Genomic DNA, 19,148 nt, shown 5'->3' on the forward strand with positions numbered 1-19,148 from the left:
CATACCACATAATATTTCTATTGTTAGAAGTATTTTGAATAAGGAAAAACACTTCAAGGGTCTTAATCTTTAGGAAGACTTTGGAAATTGAAAAAAGACATTTAAACAAAGTTCCTTCATGCACTGTGATAAACTGCTCTTAGAAGGTGAACTGTAAAAGTTCAAATTATTTTTCTAGTACTTCTGGATACATCTGAAACATATCAGAATGAGATTGCCTCAGGTATTTAGGAACTTAATTTTCCAGTTTACGTATTAGATATTGTATAAATAGAATGAGTATTTCCATCTTCCAGTTCTGGTTTTGCTTCTTCTGGCACCATTGAAAAGAACTGATAAAAGATTTCTGTAACCCCCTCTTCTAACCAAGCTTCAAGCATTACTCCTTCCCACTCATTTGGTTCCACATTCTGAAGAAAAATGTGGATTGCCTGCAAATGATGAATTCTGCCTATTTCAGAAACATTCACTGTAGACTGCTTTGCCACCATTTGTAATCTGACAGTGAAATCCTTCACATTAAATACCTTTCTTCCAGAGTGCTGAAACTCTGTGTCACAGAACAGTTATCAAAATAATAGCCCGCAGTTAGCTGCTGAAAGATCAGATGAAACATTTTCCCTAGATGAGCAAGGAAAAAACAAAACAAAAAACAGAATCCACCACACCTTACTTCAGTAAACATGTTTAGCATAGTTTTACTTTTGAAAATCCCCAATCGAAATGTGTCCCCAAACTCTACTGTAGAAGTCACCAGTAAGAAAAATAGACTGAAATTGAAGTTGTACAGGAGAAAAAAATATCCAAGGCGGCCAGCTACAGCATAAATCACTAAGAGGAACAGTTGCATAAACAAGTTGCATCCTCACAGCAACCTTGTATTATACTGAAGAGATCACAGAAATACAGACAGCTTCCTATGGTCTTTCATTTCAGCATCTCATAAGAGTTCAGAGACAGAAGCTGTTTACCGAAGACCACAACGACTGGAATGCTCACGTTCAGTCTTCTCATTTTAAGCCCCACTTCGGAAAATGAATTAGCACATTCTGATTTGTCTAAATCATGCAACACTGCCAATGTAAGCCTTAATTAAATTTATATATGATATTCTTCACATAGGGTTTTTCAGGAAGGAGTGTAACTGAAGACTCATGGGAACTTCCTAAGTTCCTAAGCTACATCCATGCTGTAGCATCAGTGTCACTATGTCAAAAATATATGGAACCAAGAAAGGGATAAAGAAGTAAATGTGCAAAATTTATTATGTTCTTCAACGAACACAGACATAAAATTTATAAAATTAGATGACATCTTCAAAATAGAAAAAAAAAAATTATACATAAACACCAATAGTTGTTTGTTACAGTAAACAGCCCACATAAAACTCAAAACCAGTTTGCTCTAAATCAATTCTTCCATAAAAAATAAGGTACTTTAAAAAATAACTTCAAAAGGAAGTGGTATGTAAATTGAAACACTATTGCAGCATATCCTTATAATTTGTACAAAGAAAAGTCTATTGGCAAAATGAGACTAAGTTGAAAAAGCCTGAATTACAAGCATCCTCACCATTCTGTTAAAAGGCATTTTCTAATTCAACTTGGGTCCCTCTAATTACAGAAATAAGTTTCCTCCTTGTTAAGAGAGATTCACATTTCTGAATACAATTCAATTAGAAGTATTATGTAGCCATGCAGAAACCCAAAATTAATCAAGAATATGCCTCTTAACGTGCCTTGTTATTTAAGGTATCAGTATTCTTTAGTTTCTTCTTGCGGTGTACATCTGGCTTGGATGTTTGTTGGCTTTTATCCTAAATGCAGTGCAAAACAATTTGACCCAACCTTTATTTACAAAGAGCTTCCACTATGAAATTTTTCTTTATAGTAAAGTGAAGCAAACCTCCTTCCTGCCTCTTCCCCTGCCCATACTTGCCCAGATTACCGAGCGCTGTGGGAGAAGAGCACCCTGACGCAGGGACACAGGTACAGGAACAAGCAAGTGGGCACTGGGAGCATCCCGCAGTCGTGGCCACCAGGAATTCTACAAGGAGGCTCCAAGGAGCCACTTCACTGAGGCTACTGTTGGTTGCTCTGCATCTTTTGTTCTGGACCTGCTGTGCCAAAAAGCATTGCTGGCCCTGAGCGGGCTGGAAGAGAATATCAGAAAAGTTCTGTAAAATTGTATTTGGCATTGATTTCCTTCTGCTGGTGTAAACATCGTAAGACTCAATACTGGAATTTAAGGCTTCTGTCACAGTACACACTGGCATTCAAAACAAACCTCTACAACAGCGAGAAACTCTTCTTGTGGAAGAGAGCAGACTTTTGCCGAGGTTATCAGGTTCAAGTATATAAAGTGTACAGATCTGCTCCTCTTTGTGCAGATGGTATTCTTTTTATCATGTGACGAAAAGTCAGTTAAAATGCTGTAACGCGTGAGGAGTCTATTGTGTTTTAACTTCAGTCAGCTTGCAGCAGAGAGGGTACATAACTTTCCACTAACAAAGTGCAGATTTGGAAACCTGAAGACAAAGATCCCAAAGTCACACTGTCTTCCTTAGGCTGTGACTAAGTTTTAAGTGTTTATTACACTGCCAGTCCCATATATGAATTTTATTTTCTTAAAGTTGTACTATTTCCTTTTCTAGTGTTTCTTCTGACACTTTGCTCCCTGAAGTATCATCATCGTTAGAGTAATTTCCTGAATCTCGACTGCTCTGTTTAGAATCTTTGTAGTCTTTAAAATCAATTTGCTTAACTTCTTCTGTAATGATACTCTCAATTATAGAACAAATTTCTGTTGGTTCCTCCGTAGTTGGCAGATAAGGACTGCTAAAGAGCTGTCCTCCAAAACCCTGCAAAAAGAGAAGCAGAAAAGAACGAGATGAACATTGATACATAATACCTAAATAATGATTCTGCTTAACACCACAGCTGTACAAATCTGGTTTAGTGTATTCAGTAGCATCATGAGGTTTTCTACCTATAATATGTAATTTGTTTCCCTAAGTTCACAAACTCAAGGTTAGGATGAAGTTTAGTTGCATTTGTATAATGAAACACTAAAGAATGACTCTAACATGAATCTTAACTCTTTTGCTATGATCATAGTTGTCAATCATCTGCATAAGTACAATACTTCATTGATTATAGCCTTATGAGGCCACACAAGAACTAAAGGAAAATCTTAATTTAGAACACTTTCAAAGACCATGCGGTAGCATGGGAATGACTGCAGAGTCTACAAATCATTATCAGTTATAAAGCAAAGTTGGAAAGAGAAAGTGAGCTGCCTCAACAGGATACCGAACTCTATACAGCTCTCAACAGTGCACTGCTGTCTATCCTACATGCTTTAAATCTCTTCTCTGAAGCGGCCATTTAAATCTGTTCTCTGAAGTGGTCATTTATATCAAATCCATCACAAAAGGTTCTCAATATGCATTGCCTTAATTATGCTACCAGCATTCTACTGAACAAACCAGCTAAAATGCTGCCTTACAAATAAATTAAATTCAGATTAGCTCTTGTAAACTATAGGATTGGTTTTAAATGACAACTTTATTCAGAAAGCTTTGTATACGATATCTCCAAGGAGCTTCAGTGAGAAGATGGTCATATGCTGCTCAACATCAATGTTCTGAGAGACACAGAAGAAAGCACAGTGAAAAGCAGTTCTTGCTACATTTCAAAATATACCTACACTTACGTGTTACTGCCCTGTTCATTCCAGAGCAGGATCCCTACTAAGTACTACCTGCACCAAGCTGAGCTGGAAATTGGACAACATCTGCATTTTTACAGACCATCCTGGTTGCTAGGTCAGGAGATGGTAGAAGCATCTTCTGCCTGCTGTACTAAAATTTCCTCTAAAGACTTGGCTTGCATTTTCACCGCCTCTGAGTTTTCAAAGATGGCAAAAAGGTTAGAGCATGCTCTTCCAGATAACACAACGGGAAAACATCTCAGGCCTCGCGTAGCAGGGCAAAAGTACATTATCACATTGGGTAGACATGCACTCTCTGGAATGAAGGACTGTTAGCAACACTTTTGTACAGACAGAAATAAAAACATAACAGTTAAAATATTTTCTAATTGCAGACTTCTAGAAATGGACACTATCCATTTTTTCCATAGGAATTTCTGCACCTCTTTAAAACCTACACAATTGATCTTGGAGCATCCATAAACCCACAGGATAATAGATAAACACTTTTTCATAATGTTTTCTGTTCATTTTTCTAAAAATACATCTGCTTAATGAATGAGAAAAATACGTCTCAACTTACCTCTATGTTCAAAGGAGGCTGGCATGATGGAAAGAACACGTATTTGATTTTATTGTAGGCTTGATACAGGACAAAAACAAGCGGTGTAGCCACAAGTAAGACAGCAATCAGGGCAGTTACAAATGTTGCTAAAATGATCAGAGGTAAAATTTTATCTAAAAAAGTGAATGAAATCCATTCAGTGTAGGTATTCATAAATTACAAAGATTACAGAACAGATTATCTCCCAATCTGCTCTTAAGTATTTACCATAAAATTTCACATTTCTACAGTACTATACCCAGCCATGATGATCACTACAAAAATGATGCCGTTCCAATATCTTAGAGAATCTGATTAACAACACAGCACAAAATATTTACCCCATATAAGAACACAGGCATTTGCAGACAGGATCAGAACCAAGATCCAGTTATCCCCAGTTATATTCCAGTTATATATCACTATTTGACAGCAGGACAAAAAGGCTGCACATAGACAGCTACCATGAAGCACCTGGTGCATGTAAATCTATCGTGCTATTGCTTGTGCACAGGGTCTAACCCCAAGGAACAGGACATGTTCTCTCCTTTAAAAGGACAGAGATACAGGAGTAAGAATTACCATGGGCTATGGAGTAAGAATGGGCAACTACTACTGCGAAGTTGGCCCATGGTTCTTTAGCCAGGAAACGATTAGAGTTTCTAGACTTGTAGGGTCTTCAGGGACCCAAAAGCATTCAAATGTTTTCTTGGACAGGAGAGGAACTCCAATTCTAAGCTTCAGATGACTACAACACAGCCAATAGAGAGAAAAAGCATCTTCCAGTGAGCATCTTCCATTCCTTTCAGATGGTTATCTAAGAAGAAATCAAGCCTAAGGCTATTCCAGTTATTTTCTACACTGGTAGTCTAGACACTAGCTCAGCACAAGGTTTTACTTTGTCAGTATAGAAAGGCAAGATGAATTTTCACTTCAATGCTCAAACATGGTGTCATCAACTTGATGAAGCCAAGCTGAGTTGTGCAGTTGATTAGCTTGAGGGAAGAGACACCATCCAGAGCCACCCTGACAGGCTTGAGAGCTGGGGCCATGCAAACCTCATGAAGTTCAACAAGGCCAAGTGCAAGGTCCTGCACATGGGTCAGGGTAATCCCAAGCACAAATACAAGTTGGGCAGAGAATGGATGGAAAGCAGCCCTGAGGAAAAGGAGTTAGGGGGTGTTGGTTGATGAAAAGCTGGGTAGCAATGTGTGCTGGCAGCCCAGAAAGCCAACTGTGTCCTTGGGCTGCATCCAAAGCAGCATGACCAGCAGGTCGAGCGAGGGGATTCTGCCCCTCTGCTCCGCTCTGGTCAGACCCCCCTGCAGTACTGCCTTCAGCTCTGGGGCCCTCAGGACAAGAAGGACGTGGACATGTTGGAGCGAGACCAGAGGAGGCCACGAAGATGATCCGAGGGCTGAAGCACCTCTGCTGTGAGGACAGGCTGAGAGAGTTGGGGTTGTTCAGCCTGGAGAAGAGAAAGCTCTGGGGAGACTTTAGAGCAGCCTTTCAATATTTAAAAGGGGCTATAAAAAAGACAGACATTTCTTACCAAAGCCTGTAGTGACAGGACAAGGAGCAAGGATTTTAAACTGAAAGAGAGTAGGTTTAGATTAGTTATCAGGAAGAAATTCTTTATGATGAGGGTGGTGAGGCACCGGCAGAGGTTGCCCAGAGAAGCTGTGGATGCCCCATCCCTGGAAGTGTTCAAGTCCAGGCTGGATGGGGCTGTGAGCAACCTGGTCTGGTGGAAGGCATCCCTGCCCATGGCAGGGGGCTTGGACTAGAAGATCTTTGAAGGTCCCTTCCACCCCAAAGTATTTTATGAGTCTATGGTTCTGCATTCCTATATTAACCTAGGAAATGTGGAAAACCTTTTAACAGGCTAGGCCTTAAGGCTGAGACCTTATGGTAGAAGGGAGTTTATGTGACAGAATCCAGCTTTTGATAGTAAAATATTGTAGTCAAAAAAACCTTTTATCTCTATAGTCATAAGCTATTTAGTGCTTAAGTTCCGGAGTCTTGCAAGCTTCCTTCTCCCCTCCACACTTCTGCTTTGCAATATATTCTCTGGCACTCTCTCTAACAAACAAACAAACAAAAGGGAGTCTGAACATACTAAAATAAATACATACCAGGAGACACTTTACAAATAATCAAGATAAGACAATTGGGTTTTTTTAATCTCTATTAATCCATTAATACGGATGATCAAAGAATGAAAGATTTCCACGCTGGGATATAAGAACATATGGGAAGTACAGGGCATGATCTGTATGGTGGCATCTCTCAATAGAGAGTCTTGATTGTATTGCTTGGTCTTAAATAGGCTCATGATAATAGAAGGATATGGGGAAGACTGAAAACTAACTAGGAAAATAGATCAAAGAATTTCTCTTAGGAAGGTAAAAAAAGAAACATTTGTTTCTTTTTAGGCTTGATAAAGACAAAGCAACAAGGACTACAATACAAATGAATCCTAAGAGCTTAAGATGTGAGAAAGTAGCATTATTATTATTACATTTTCTTAGCTTTAAGTCAGTTTGGATATTCAGTAATTTTTCTAGTGTTACAGCCTGTTAATAGAAGATAATAGACCAAATTAAATTCAGCAAATAACTTGCTCTTCTGTTCTGAGCAAGCGTAATCCATCTACAAGTGTACTCTCATTTTGCGCAAAGGTGAGCTTTCAGCTATAATGAGCCTGATGATTTGTCTCCTCACACTTTAGCACAGGATTTTGTTATATTTAATTCATTCACGGAAGAACTAAGACAATTTCAAGAATAAATATTCCTGAAAACATAGCATTTAGTGATTCCTTGCACCTTCCTAAAAATAACCTAAAAGTCCTGGAAATTAAAGCTTGCTTATCAACAAGCCATTGTATATTTAATTCACATTCATTATAGTTATTAATCTGAGATAATTTCTAAACTGAGTTGTGTTGTAGAATAACCAGAGTGTAATTTTGATCGGGTCGGAACAGAAGCAGTTTATTAGTTTAACTATAGGAGAGAACACAGAGCAGCAAAGTGACAGACTGCTGATACGGATCTCTGCCCACCCAGGTGCTAACTCTGTGGGGCCATTAAGGCATGCTGCAAATATTTTTTAACTAGAGACCTGCAGAGGCCTGTGAAGGGTTAACAATTTTGCTTCCAGAGGTGTAACAACTCTCAAGCTTTTCCTACCTCCTGGTGTTTTGATGCATTCCTCTTTGCTGTAATCACTGGTTTTGTTGTAAGCTTCCGAGAATGCTTGTACTTTTACACAGTACAAAGTTGAGGGTGTTAGATCAGAGACTGTCCCTATTGTCTGTTTTATCTCTTTCATTTTGATTTCCTCCTGAAAAAGAAAAATTGGAAGAATAAGATGCACATAAATAGTACAAGATTAGATTAATCTTCTAATTAGATTAGATTAGATTAATCTTCTAATCTCAAATAGATTAGAATTTTTTGCCTCTGCTGAAGAAGTAATTCTGTAAGAAGTCAGACACTGTTCTGCACTTGGATTAAATAAAATAAAGGAAACCACACAACTCTCTCCTAAGCAAACACGTTCAGGAAACATTTATCGGCAAGAACCAACTGCTTTCGCCACACTAACCATACTGAAATGTTACAGGTCAAAGCTGTGTGCAAAATGAAGTTTCTTCCTGTTGCAGTTTGTTTTCTTCTCTTCTCCCACACATTTACACATACACATTTACCGATAACTGTAAAATAGTTTACTATAAGAAGCATTTAAAGAATATGAAAAGATCCATTAAAATGTGAGCTAGAAGCATGTAAGACTTTTTTGTTTTATGATACATATACCTATAAAACTGCAAACAGAAACAAAAGAATTTGAGGGGCTGGAAGATACATTAATTAAGACAGTGCACAGAGTCATACCGTAAGAAAGAAGTCATCGCAAGAACCCTACAACTTACATTTAAAAGTGAGCCACTCAGCTCAGTGTAATTCTGCAGATCATTACATATAGCCGCACCAATAGAAAAAGATTAAAATCTCAATTACTTTGCCGTAAATCTGGTTAAAACAATCTTTCAGAAAAGAAAACAAACAAATTGATTGCATGATTGATACACCATGTACGCGCCTCTTTTGAAAATAAGCTTCTTGAGGAGAACTCAAACTCAGTATTTAAGTCATAACAAATTTTATATACTGTTTTAAGTATTTAACTAGTTCATACCTCATTATTCGATGAATTCTTCCAGTACAGAACCCGGTAAGACAAGTCATAATGGTCTGTCATGTCTTCATTCTCAGACCTTCCTGGAGGGGAAATCTGGATATGGAGCAAAACATCACTGATGTCCACCTTTACACCAGGAGGGCCAATTTCATCTTGAGACATTAAGAAAAAAAATAAAAAAAAAATATTAAAAATAAGACTGAAAGAATACAAATAAAAATATTGCATAAAATACTGTAATTTAAATCAACAATTTTTAGAAACTTATACGCAAAAGTCTAACTTGACTAATGGCTTTATTCAGAATCTTAAGTCCCAAGAAGTATTTAAATTATTTTCTCTTTCCACATTCATATGTTGCTTCTGCAGGTTTCAGTGACATGAAATACACAGATGGTGTGATTAACTCTGTGTACATCAAAGGGCAACTACCAAACACTTCTTAATCTCATCAGGATATGGGCCCTCTTTTTCACACATACCCTCTTCCACAGTTATAGTATAGTTGAAAAGTGAGAAGCATTAAACTTTCTGTTTGCTTTTGTTGAATTATTTACCTAAGTCATTGTTATCTTATTAAAGAATTGTCCACGCTTTTAGTAATTAGATAAGGGAAAGCTGACGTATAGGATAGCTATCGATTCCACCTTCAATATAGAAGGCAATGGAATATTACCCTACATACTAGATAAACATTTCTTGATGTTTATGATTGACAACTTTTTTGAAGTCAAACATTTTAGTAAGGTCACATTTCTCACAAAATCAAAAAAGTGCAACAAGATAAAAATTACTATAATCTCACTCTGAAGGGTGTTACGTATTTTTGATTTAGATGCCACTATCATTTAAGACTGCTTTTTCATGAACCTCTTCAGGGTTACATGTCAAGGTAATACTACTTCAGCACAAAATTCAGGGGTACACTGAGCAGGGGTAGAGAGAAGGAGGAGATGACAATAGATGCACAAGAAGAGAGGCAATGGATTCCAAAATTTTTTTACTTTGTCATCATTTTTCTGAGATATCAAGAAGTGTTCCCTCTCGATGGCAAAAGTCAGACTAGGGATATTTCTAGTACAATCTCACACAGTGATTAATGTAGAATACAGTGAGATTATAGAATGCCATATAATGCTTTGTGGTTTAATTTTGTAAAGCAAATGATATGATTCTAAATATAGTGAACTACTAGCTGTGCTGAATAGAGAAGACCATGGAACAACTCCTGTTTAACTTGACGACGCCAGGATTTCCAACACAGTTTCTGTAGGGGAACTATGTATTCAGTTTCATTAATCCAGCAAGTTTCTTTTTGCAAATAATAGCATTACATACAAGTTTGTTAAGAAATTAAAATTGAAGAAAACATATTTGCTTACTTGTTACCAGAGGATCTACTTTTACTTCATTAGACAAACATGATTTATTATATTCGTTCATGGCCTGCACACGGAGATAATAAAATCCAGTAGTAGTAGTGATGATAGATGAGAAATTGCATTGTGTATCAGTGATGTTTTCACATCCGAGTACATTGAGCCACTTCACTGAGTAATCATCATGAAGTTTCTTTAGATACCCACTGCAAGAGGTAATTTTAATAGTTTTTGACGTGAGGTCCTTGAACTTTAAAAATAAAAAAATAGCATGTTCACTTGTGCTACACACCTTTTTTTATTTTTGGAAGAATGGACCTCTTAGAAATTTCTCATAAATGAAAAAATAATATTCTAAATATAACCAAAACAATAAGGTTAGCTGGATCAGGAAATACAAATTAGTTCTTTAATCAAGCCTCAATAGAAAAATTATGTATTGGTTTTAGAAATTTTTAAAATCCAAATTAAGATTTTTTCATATAGTTCTATTAAGCCAATTATTTTTCTGTCACGCCAAAGGAATTCCAAAAGAACGCTAGAGGTATCTCTCCTCTTCACTTAGATGCTGGCCACAATATTGTGCGACAACTGGATATTAAGATACAGGTTTATAGACATGATGGGGTTTTTTCCATGTCAGGATCTGATCAGAAATAATCAAATATGTTGACAACTGAAACCCTGAACACTTGCATTTTTGCTCACTTCTAGTCATCTAATTTTTTCATGTTCAAAAAGATATGAAGCAATGCAAACTTCACATCTTTTAAAAATGTTACTCAACATATATTTAGTGGTCCATTCCATCAGGTATTTAACGCTCTTAAAACAAGCCTAGTACCTTGAAATTCTAGAATATGATGTTATATGCAATCCTTTTAAAAGCCCAGATGAGGTACCCAATGTTTCAATGAATACATTAAACCACTTTTGCTAAGGATTTCACTAACTTCTAGTAACTATTTGCAAAATACAATGGATGGCATTTATAATGACATAACCCGTTTAAATAGAGATATGGAAATTGTTTAACTCACATGAGATACTGTACATTGTAGTTCACATGTTGTTTATACTGATTATTCCAATGCAGATGAAACTTCATATTCAATGCAAAAACACGCACATTTGTTGCGCAGAGTAAGTCAGTCACTGCTCAAAATGAAAAGGAAACCCACGGTACTGAAAAGCTTTATATTATGTACAGCAATTTCTCACTGAATGGGTATTTCTCATGTAAATGGTTCTGGTGTTCTTTCAATAATTAAAAAAAAAAATAAATTGTCTGTTTTCATTATAAAGATGCCAAATCAAAGTCTGTGATATATACAGTGTATTAAGCCTGTGTATTAAAAAAAAAAATCAGTTAAAAATAAATTCAGAAAAAAATAAGTACAGAAACGTGGAGATTAGTAGAAATAAACTGGTTCAGCGATAATTCAATGAGAAAAATGTGTAAAATACACACATGTAAACATAAAGTAGTTTTGATGTACCATCCGTGCATCTAATGTTTGACTTTCTACATTCCTACACTTATTTTTTTCCTGAAATAAACATTAAAAAGTACTTAAACTGACAGCTGAACAGCACACAAAAGAATTTAAATTTAGACATGCAAAACAAGCAACTGGTGGAAAACTGCCACTAAGCCATTCTTTAGAATCTGTAATAATACATTCATCAAGGCTTGCATAAAAACATTTTTTTAAGCTCAGCTCAATTTTATATGCACTCATGTAGTGCCAAGTATATAAAAGGCTTTTGTTTTGCCTATATACACATCCCTTTCCTCCTGATTCAAAGTCACAAATTCAAAAATATCTAGTTTTCCAAAACACAGAAAGTAGTTTTTGCAATCCAAATTAATGGACAGAATTTGCCTCAGAGCAAAAACCTTTTTGTACTATTAAAACTAATACTGATAGGTAATATATTTTACATTGATTTAAAGCAGAAAAGGTACATAACTGTCAAATTGCTGTTATACCAAAATAAGTAGGAACTTGGCATTTCTGTGTATTTCTATTGTTTTAGAACAATTTATTTTCCAACAGTTTAAACTTGAGCAATCATTTTAAGATAAAACAATTTTACTCTGTACCTTTACGGGTAGTTTTTACACAATGAATGGGACTGAATAAACCTTCTTGCAAGTCCAAAGGAAGAGTTGCTTGAACTTTCAAACAATAGGTTGTATCTGGTGCAAGATCATCAATTATGTCAGTAGGAAAAATACTTTGACTTCTGAACTGTAAGAAACAATTGCAAACAGTGTATGAAGATAACTATTCTTCCTGATGAGCTGATTTTGTAAAGTATCTTTTTTCTTCCCCAGGTTTCAGCCCGTTTATATAATATGCCATCAAAAATGCTAAAATAGGGAATGAAGGACAATGTATCAGCTGAATAAACACTAAAGGGAAGTTTCCAACTTAGCCATGTGATTGAGAGGAAGGAACATGTCTTGCCTCTTCAACACATGAAAGTGGGGAGGGATTGCAGCACTGCTCTACGTGAGGCATGACTCACCACACAAATATTCCAGCATATACCCAGAAGAGAAACGGCACACTTCCGTCCCTCAGTTCACTGAGCCAACACTCCCCACTCCTGCTACCTCCCTGCTTTTGTTTAACAGACTTTTCAGCAACTGACCTTTGTACACAGCTTGTACTTAAAGCCCTTTTTTCCCCTTTTGATGTGTAATGATTATGACTAGGTCTTCCAAATGAACATCCAGTTCCTACCCTAACCTAGCTGGCATCAATTCCCCTAAAAAAATAAAAAAAGAAAGACTCTTTCTACCTTGGTCTTTATAGAATAGCTGTATCTGGTATGCAAGATGCACATTACGGCTTGGAAACTAGTTCACAATTACCAAGATCTCAAAAGAATCCCTAAAAAAACGCAACCTACAGTGTAAAAACAAAGAACTTAGTTAATGACACAGGACAGCACACTGAGAGCTGCAGACAAGCTATATGGCCTTGGCAAGATCAAGTTAGCCTCTCACCTCTCCCCTCCCCTGTATCTATGCCTTACTGTAAAGGCTTCTCCCCACTGCCTTGAACTCTTTCCCCTCCCTGTTCCTGCTGGCTGAGGGTGCCTCCTGCTCCAATACATACGAGATGGTTTCACCTTCTTCCTCGTGCATTGTAAAGTGGCTCCAGCATTTAAACAATTAAAGTACATCTCTGACAGTTATGTTAAGGTTAAAAAGTTAAAAAAAAAAAAAAACAAAAAACTTGAAGAGTGATCATACCTCTGCATTTGACGAATTTTCCCAGATAACTAGATTATATTTAAAGCGTAGAGCAGCTATCCACATTTTTCGGACTTGATTGGCTTCTGGAGGAGAAACCTTAATTTTTATGACTCCATTTATGGACTGCAACTGTATTCCTGGGGGACCAATCCGAGCTGCAAATATTGAAAGAAAAAAAAAGTAAGCATGACTAAAGAAAAAACACCAAAAAAGTAATTTACATTAATAAAACCACAGTAACTGTCTATAGTATCTTATTTTTAATTCTTTTGAGGCAGTAACAAGATCACAGTAATTGCCTACAGGATCTTTGTTTTCATGAATCTCAGGCAGTATCTAATAGAAATCTAACCTAACAAACAATGGCTGTTACCTGGTTCTAAAAGCAGTAGAGTTAAAAATGCCGTATTACTAGTGAATGTTCTCTGGAATCTGCAGTGAAAATCAGTATAAGTTATTCTAAAACATGCAAGGCAAGAAACCTAGCTCAAACAAATCAGTCCAACATTGAGGGAAGGCTTCAGTACCATACTATGCTGTAACTACTGAAAAGTCACAAGGTCAAAAGAAAACTTCCAGAAAAGTCCACTGTCAAAAAGGATTTTTTTGAATGTAGAAAAATACCTCAAATATATTACGTTAAGGTTGGGAAAACAACTAGCTCATGTTGTTCCAAGCAATGGAAACCACACGCATTTTTTTCACAATAATGTGCTGAAGGACATTTAACTAAAAATGTTAGAGTATATATGGAGCTCATACCTGTAAAATATGGAATCATTTCAAAAGTGCTAGACCATGGAGACATTTCTTCCCTTCTTTCAGCCCTTATACGCACTTGATGTGTATCATAGTATTCAGTTATTGCTGAGGAAAAGTCACATTCCGTGTGAGTAACATTTTGACACCCAGGCAACTCCTTCCATTCCGTTTCATTTGCCTCAAAATCTTCAAACCTGTGAGAAAGAAAACACCTCAGAAATAAAACCAATACACAATTTAAGTCTTGAGATTCTTTTTCCTTTTCTTCTTAATGCTAATAAATGTCACACCATTTAATCACCAGCACCAGTGTGATCAGAGTTATCTACTTAGTTACCCTGGAATTAATATCATAATTTAATTCATTAATTTAATCTATTAATTTCTTAGTTTAGCCTTATTACCAAAGGTTAACTATCAGTCTGCAGAGTCTGACATCAGTTTGCTTTATTCACAGTATAAACACAGTGTCAGAAAACAGCATCAAAGAACTGTCAAAATCCAGAATTATATCCTTAGTACATGATCCTAGTTGGGCAATGATTTTATAATTCATTGGAAGAAATTTAAAAGTCTTGATGGCAAGGAGTGCTTAAAAAAGCACAAAAGCAACAAACCCCCCCAGTTCTAACATTAGCAAGGAATGCAGATTAGGGGAAAAGAAAAACACAAAGGAGAAAACTGGAGTTCAGCAATAACTGTTGGAATAATTAGCTTTGCAGAAGCTATTTTTCTTGTGAGTTAACAGATATCCACACCTTATTTAAGAAAGAGACATTTCATATAGAGATTAAAAATGTCCTGACCAAAAAAAAAAAGAGGCAGACATGAAGCAGTAATTGCTTATCCTCAACTCATATCTTATCTTTCAGAGCAGTATTATATTTTTAAAAGTAAAACTATTTTCAAAGCAGCTCTTTCTCATCCACATGTTAAAGAAGGTGAGCTTTTTTTTTTTTTAAATCCAAAAATCATACACTAGCAAATCCTAAAATCAAGAACTTCTTAAGTGATTTTACCTTATAAGTGTTTTTTAATATTTATTTGTCAGGAAAATGCCACAAAATACCAAAATGTATATGTACATGCATACATATGTATTGGTATATGAAACAACTGAAGAAAACTAAGCAAACATTTAAGAACAAAATTAAAATTGTTTCATCTGGTAATTAAAATTTGCAGATGAGAAATCTGGATTCATAAAACACTGTCAAATTATTCAAAAGTTACACTGAAAATTCTCTGAAATTCTGTGTATGTGTGTGGCCACAATGCAGTTTAATTAAAAAAAAAACAAAACAGAGAATAAATAAATTTAAACACTACATTTCTAAGTGTACTGGTTAATCTTGTCAAAGAACCACTCTAGTATTAAGCATTACTACCAAGTGTGTTCTGCATTTATAACAAGTCGCTATCAGTGAACAATCTAATTTTACATATGAATTAGACAAACAAAGGACAATACTACAATTCTACTTCATTTCAAGATTTAGATTCCACTTCATTTCAAGATTTAATCTTCCTGGCCTCTACTTTCTGGATTTCAAAAAGACTCTAGAACTTTTAGATGGCAGTATCAAGAAGCATAATAATTAACTAATATGCTGTTCTACACAAATAAGAGTCAGACATTTCTGGCTCAGAATAAAGTTACTACTTACCACCGGTATTCTGCTGAAAATGTCACATTGGTATCATCCCCAGTGTAGTTCCACCTTAGAGTAAAATTTGTATTTACAACATCAACCTGAATATCCTGCGGGCTCTTCAGATCAGTTTGGCCTACAAGAAAGTAACATAAAGGTATATACAAATTGGGATAAATAATCTGTACCTAACTTTGAATAATTTACTTTTGTTAAAAAAGTAAAAGTGAAGTAACAATAAACATAAGAGGTAAGAAAACTCCACGCTACTGAAACGGCACTTCAATATATAGCTCAGGAGCTGTGCACCAGGGTAGCTCCTTTGCCTATCTGACTACACAGCTCTTTATAAGAAAGAAAGACTTTAAGCAAAGTCTTTCTCCCCACGCTCCCTTAAAAAAAAGAAAAAAGAAAAAAATCTATACAGTTGTGACATTCAAGGCCTGTGTTCACTGTCCTGGGTTGATTATAAGCAGTCCGAATGCATTTAAACCAGTATTTTATTGGTTGGTTTCAACATCTGGATCTCAGCTGCAAAGTGCTAGGGACTGAACTAACGCTGTCATTTCACAGTTGTGGAACAGATTGAGCACAGCAAACTTGTTTTGTGTCACATGTTACTGCCATAAATTCAATGTATTGAACATAAATTCCTTTCAGTGAGGCTTCATCACATAGCAGATCTTGTCTCTTGCTCATGGTAATCCTGTGGGGTTTTTTACAGAAAGGACAGTGCATAAAATGACTTACGGAGGGCAAGGGCTAAGCCTCACAACACATATAAGAATGCCTGTAACATCCAGGGAAGGACCGGACCACGAGAAGAGAAGGCTTAACAGGAGGGACGCATGCACGCTAGAATCCTCTGCAGGATAGCACTCTCTCCTCTTTAATTTCTACCTTTCAAAAAAAACCAACTGCCTCATAATTACCTTATATTCCACCTCCTAAAGACGACTTCTTACCATTAACTTTGAGATATGCAGAATCCCAGGTGTCCCATTTGGTATACAATTTCAGGTATCAGAGGACAGATGAGAGTAACAGTACTGTGGGAGAAGGAATTATTCTGGTACTTCTGAAAACTGAAATTTATCTAGCTATTTATAAGGTACATTTTGCTTTGAATTATTTCACACCAGTCTGTGGCACTGCTTTAAAGCAGTAAGGATAAAAAGTTACAATCAGGGCTGAAAGTTTGGACTGAAAACTAAACCAGATTGTGGCTTACAGAGCAAAGGGAAAGGCAGAGGGAATACACGTGAACTGAGGAAGCCTCAGGCAGAAGTCACTAAAATTATACAAAACCACAACTAAGCAGCCATATCCAGATTTACAGAGCTTAAACTTCATCCAGGTCCTTCTCCCTGGTACCTCTGACAACCCAGGCTATGTACAATTTAGGCAGTGCATACCGCTGTTACTCTAAGAATGTACTTTCAACTTCTAACACCTTAGGGGAAAAAAAAATCAACAAATTAATAATAATAATAATAATAAAAAAATAATAAATGACCACACACCTCTCTGACTTGACTTTCTATTTTAACTAGTTGTGTGTTACATTATTAATCACTTCCCAATGGCTACAACTTCTAAAAACATATGTTAGTGACTATCACTCCAAGACTGCTTTTTGATGTCACTCTAATATTTGATTATGTTAGGAAGAAGTCAGAACAAATACATCCTATTTCTCTTAGGCAATCAAAGTCTGTTTGCACATCTAAAGGGTTATCCTGAATTTGATTTTAAGAGTGGCTCTTCATTGCAAAAATGATTTCATATTTTACATGATGACCAAGTTCTCTTAATAAAAAGGAAATGTGTGTGGAAAAACAATCCATAAACTGAAGTCTGCGAAATTCTTTTGGAGAACAGAGTTAAAATTGTATCCACAGACTACTGACTTTTGGAAATAACTCCTGAAAGCACAAAACTTGAAAGCAAAATAATTCAATAAAACCTTGCGGATCCCACTACAGGATTTATTTCCAGAATGCATGAATTTGTTACTCTTCTAAACTGACAAACTAAGATAATCCCAGAGAATGCTAAACTGTGTCTGATCATCAGAAAACATGAAAGCAAAGGAAATAACTATTTTTTTTTCCAGATGTTTATCCAACAGATGGCTACAGTTCAGCCAAAAAGTTTATGATAACAAAGGCAGCTCTTTCAGATTTTGGCAAATAATAGTAATTTTGAATATTTATATCCCTTCACAAAGAAAATACTCACTTCATGGGAAAACATTATTTTCACTTTATTTGAGAATGCTTGCATTAAATTTAAGAATCAAAAACCCTGGAACAGAAAAATTCCACTAGCTTTTAATAGTAAATTTAAAAAAAAGCACAACTCTCCTATTACCATAGAAAGTATAAGCCTGCCAGAGCCACCCGAAAAAAAAATAAATGTAATAGTTTGACGAATACCACCACCTTTGACAGCTGATAGAAGGAATGTTACAATCTTGCTTAGTAAAATTCATTGCTTTATGACCCAGTGGAAGATTATTTAAGTGTTGTGATACAGCATAACACTTTCAATTTCAGTTCTAAAGAAAACACAGATTGACATCTTTCACTTCTGAAGTGCAGGGTAGTGCTTTTCCCTGTAAATACAGGTAGTCATGTATTTGCAGAGACTTAAAAAAGATCATTCACACACTACATCTCTTTAATTATTTATTTGTAAAATAGATATTAATAAACAGTATGACAAAAAACCTGTTTCAAACCATCTTTTTCAACTGCTGACATTTGAATAGCCTCCTGAAGCAGAAAGCAAGAGAGGGTTTCCTGAATTCTCTAGCAGGAGGTTTAAAAACCTACCATGGCAATACTGAACAGAAGTCTTTACAACAGGAGATTCCCAAAGTAGATTCTTTACCCTGAACAACATAGAACCTTGGAGTAAACTGTAAGAAGGTAGGATTAGACAAAATAGTATTAGCTGAGAATCACATAGCACTTACAGAGCTCCAATGCTGATAAAAAAATGCTACTATATGTTAAGACTATTATTTTTGTTTGCCTTGGGTAGAAAATGAAATATTCACTGCACTTCTAGAGCATCTTTCCCACATTTTCAAATCCTTACCTTCTACATAGCACCAAGTTTTATAATAATTCTTATTAGACTTTTTCTATTTGAAGTCAGACAGGAAGAAGGAAGTTCAGAAGCAGAAACAAAATTGTTTCAAGATTCATGTTCTAACCAGATATACTTTCTCCCCAAGTTACAAAAAACATGCTGACGTAAGACATTCAACTAACGTTTTAAGCTAGGCCAGATTTTCTAAAGCTGGTAAATACCACAAGAAATAATCATATCCTCCCTCTGGATACAAACGATCTTGTACAAATACAGCTCTGGATTCTGACACTTGGAAGACGATACAGTATTCCAGTCCTACAGTAAGGAATGACATCCTGAAGGATGGATGTTCTTTAGAAAGGAATTGTTCAATATTCAGGAACAGGCTGTCCCCGTGTGTAGAGACAAGTCGTCGGGGGAAAAAGACCAGCCTGGGTAAACAGAGAACTTAGGTTGGA

General features: G+C 36.1%; 1 protein-coding gene across 1 annotated transcript; it reads right to left on the reverse strand.

Annotated features, from left to right (window-relative positions):
• Window positions 1-2,626: 2,626 nt before the first annotated feature.
• On the reverse strand, window positions 2,627-15,724 carry IFNAR1 (interferon (alpha, beta and omega) receptor 1; the record flags this gene model as incomplete). The annotated part of the gene is made up of 10 exons (XM_009699110.1): window positions 2,627-2,860; window positions 4,295-4,449; window positions 7,510-7,663; window positions 8,522-8,676; window positions 9,907-10,109; window positions 10,944-11,058; window positions 12,011-12,158; window positions 13,172-13,329; window positions 13,937-14,130; window positions 15,604-15,724. Coding segments are annotated over 10 exons (1,637 nt in total), but the record flags the coding sequence as incomplete, so codon positions are not given.
• Between the last annotated feature and the right edge of the window lie 3,424 nt (window positions 15,725-19,148).

This window comes from Cariama cristata, unplaced genomic scaffold (assembly GCF_000690535.1).
Source record: "Cariama cristata isolate BGI_N322 unplaced genomic scaffold, ASM69053v1 scaffold16944, whole genome shotgun sequence".
Taxonomy (NCBI): Eukaryota; Metazoa; Chordata; class Aves; order Cariamiformes; family Cariamidae; genus Cariama; species Cariama cristata.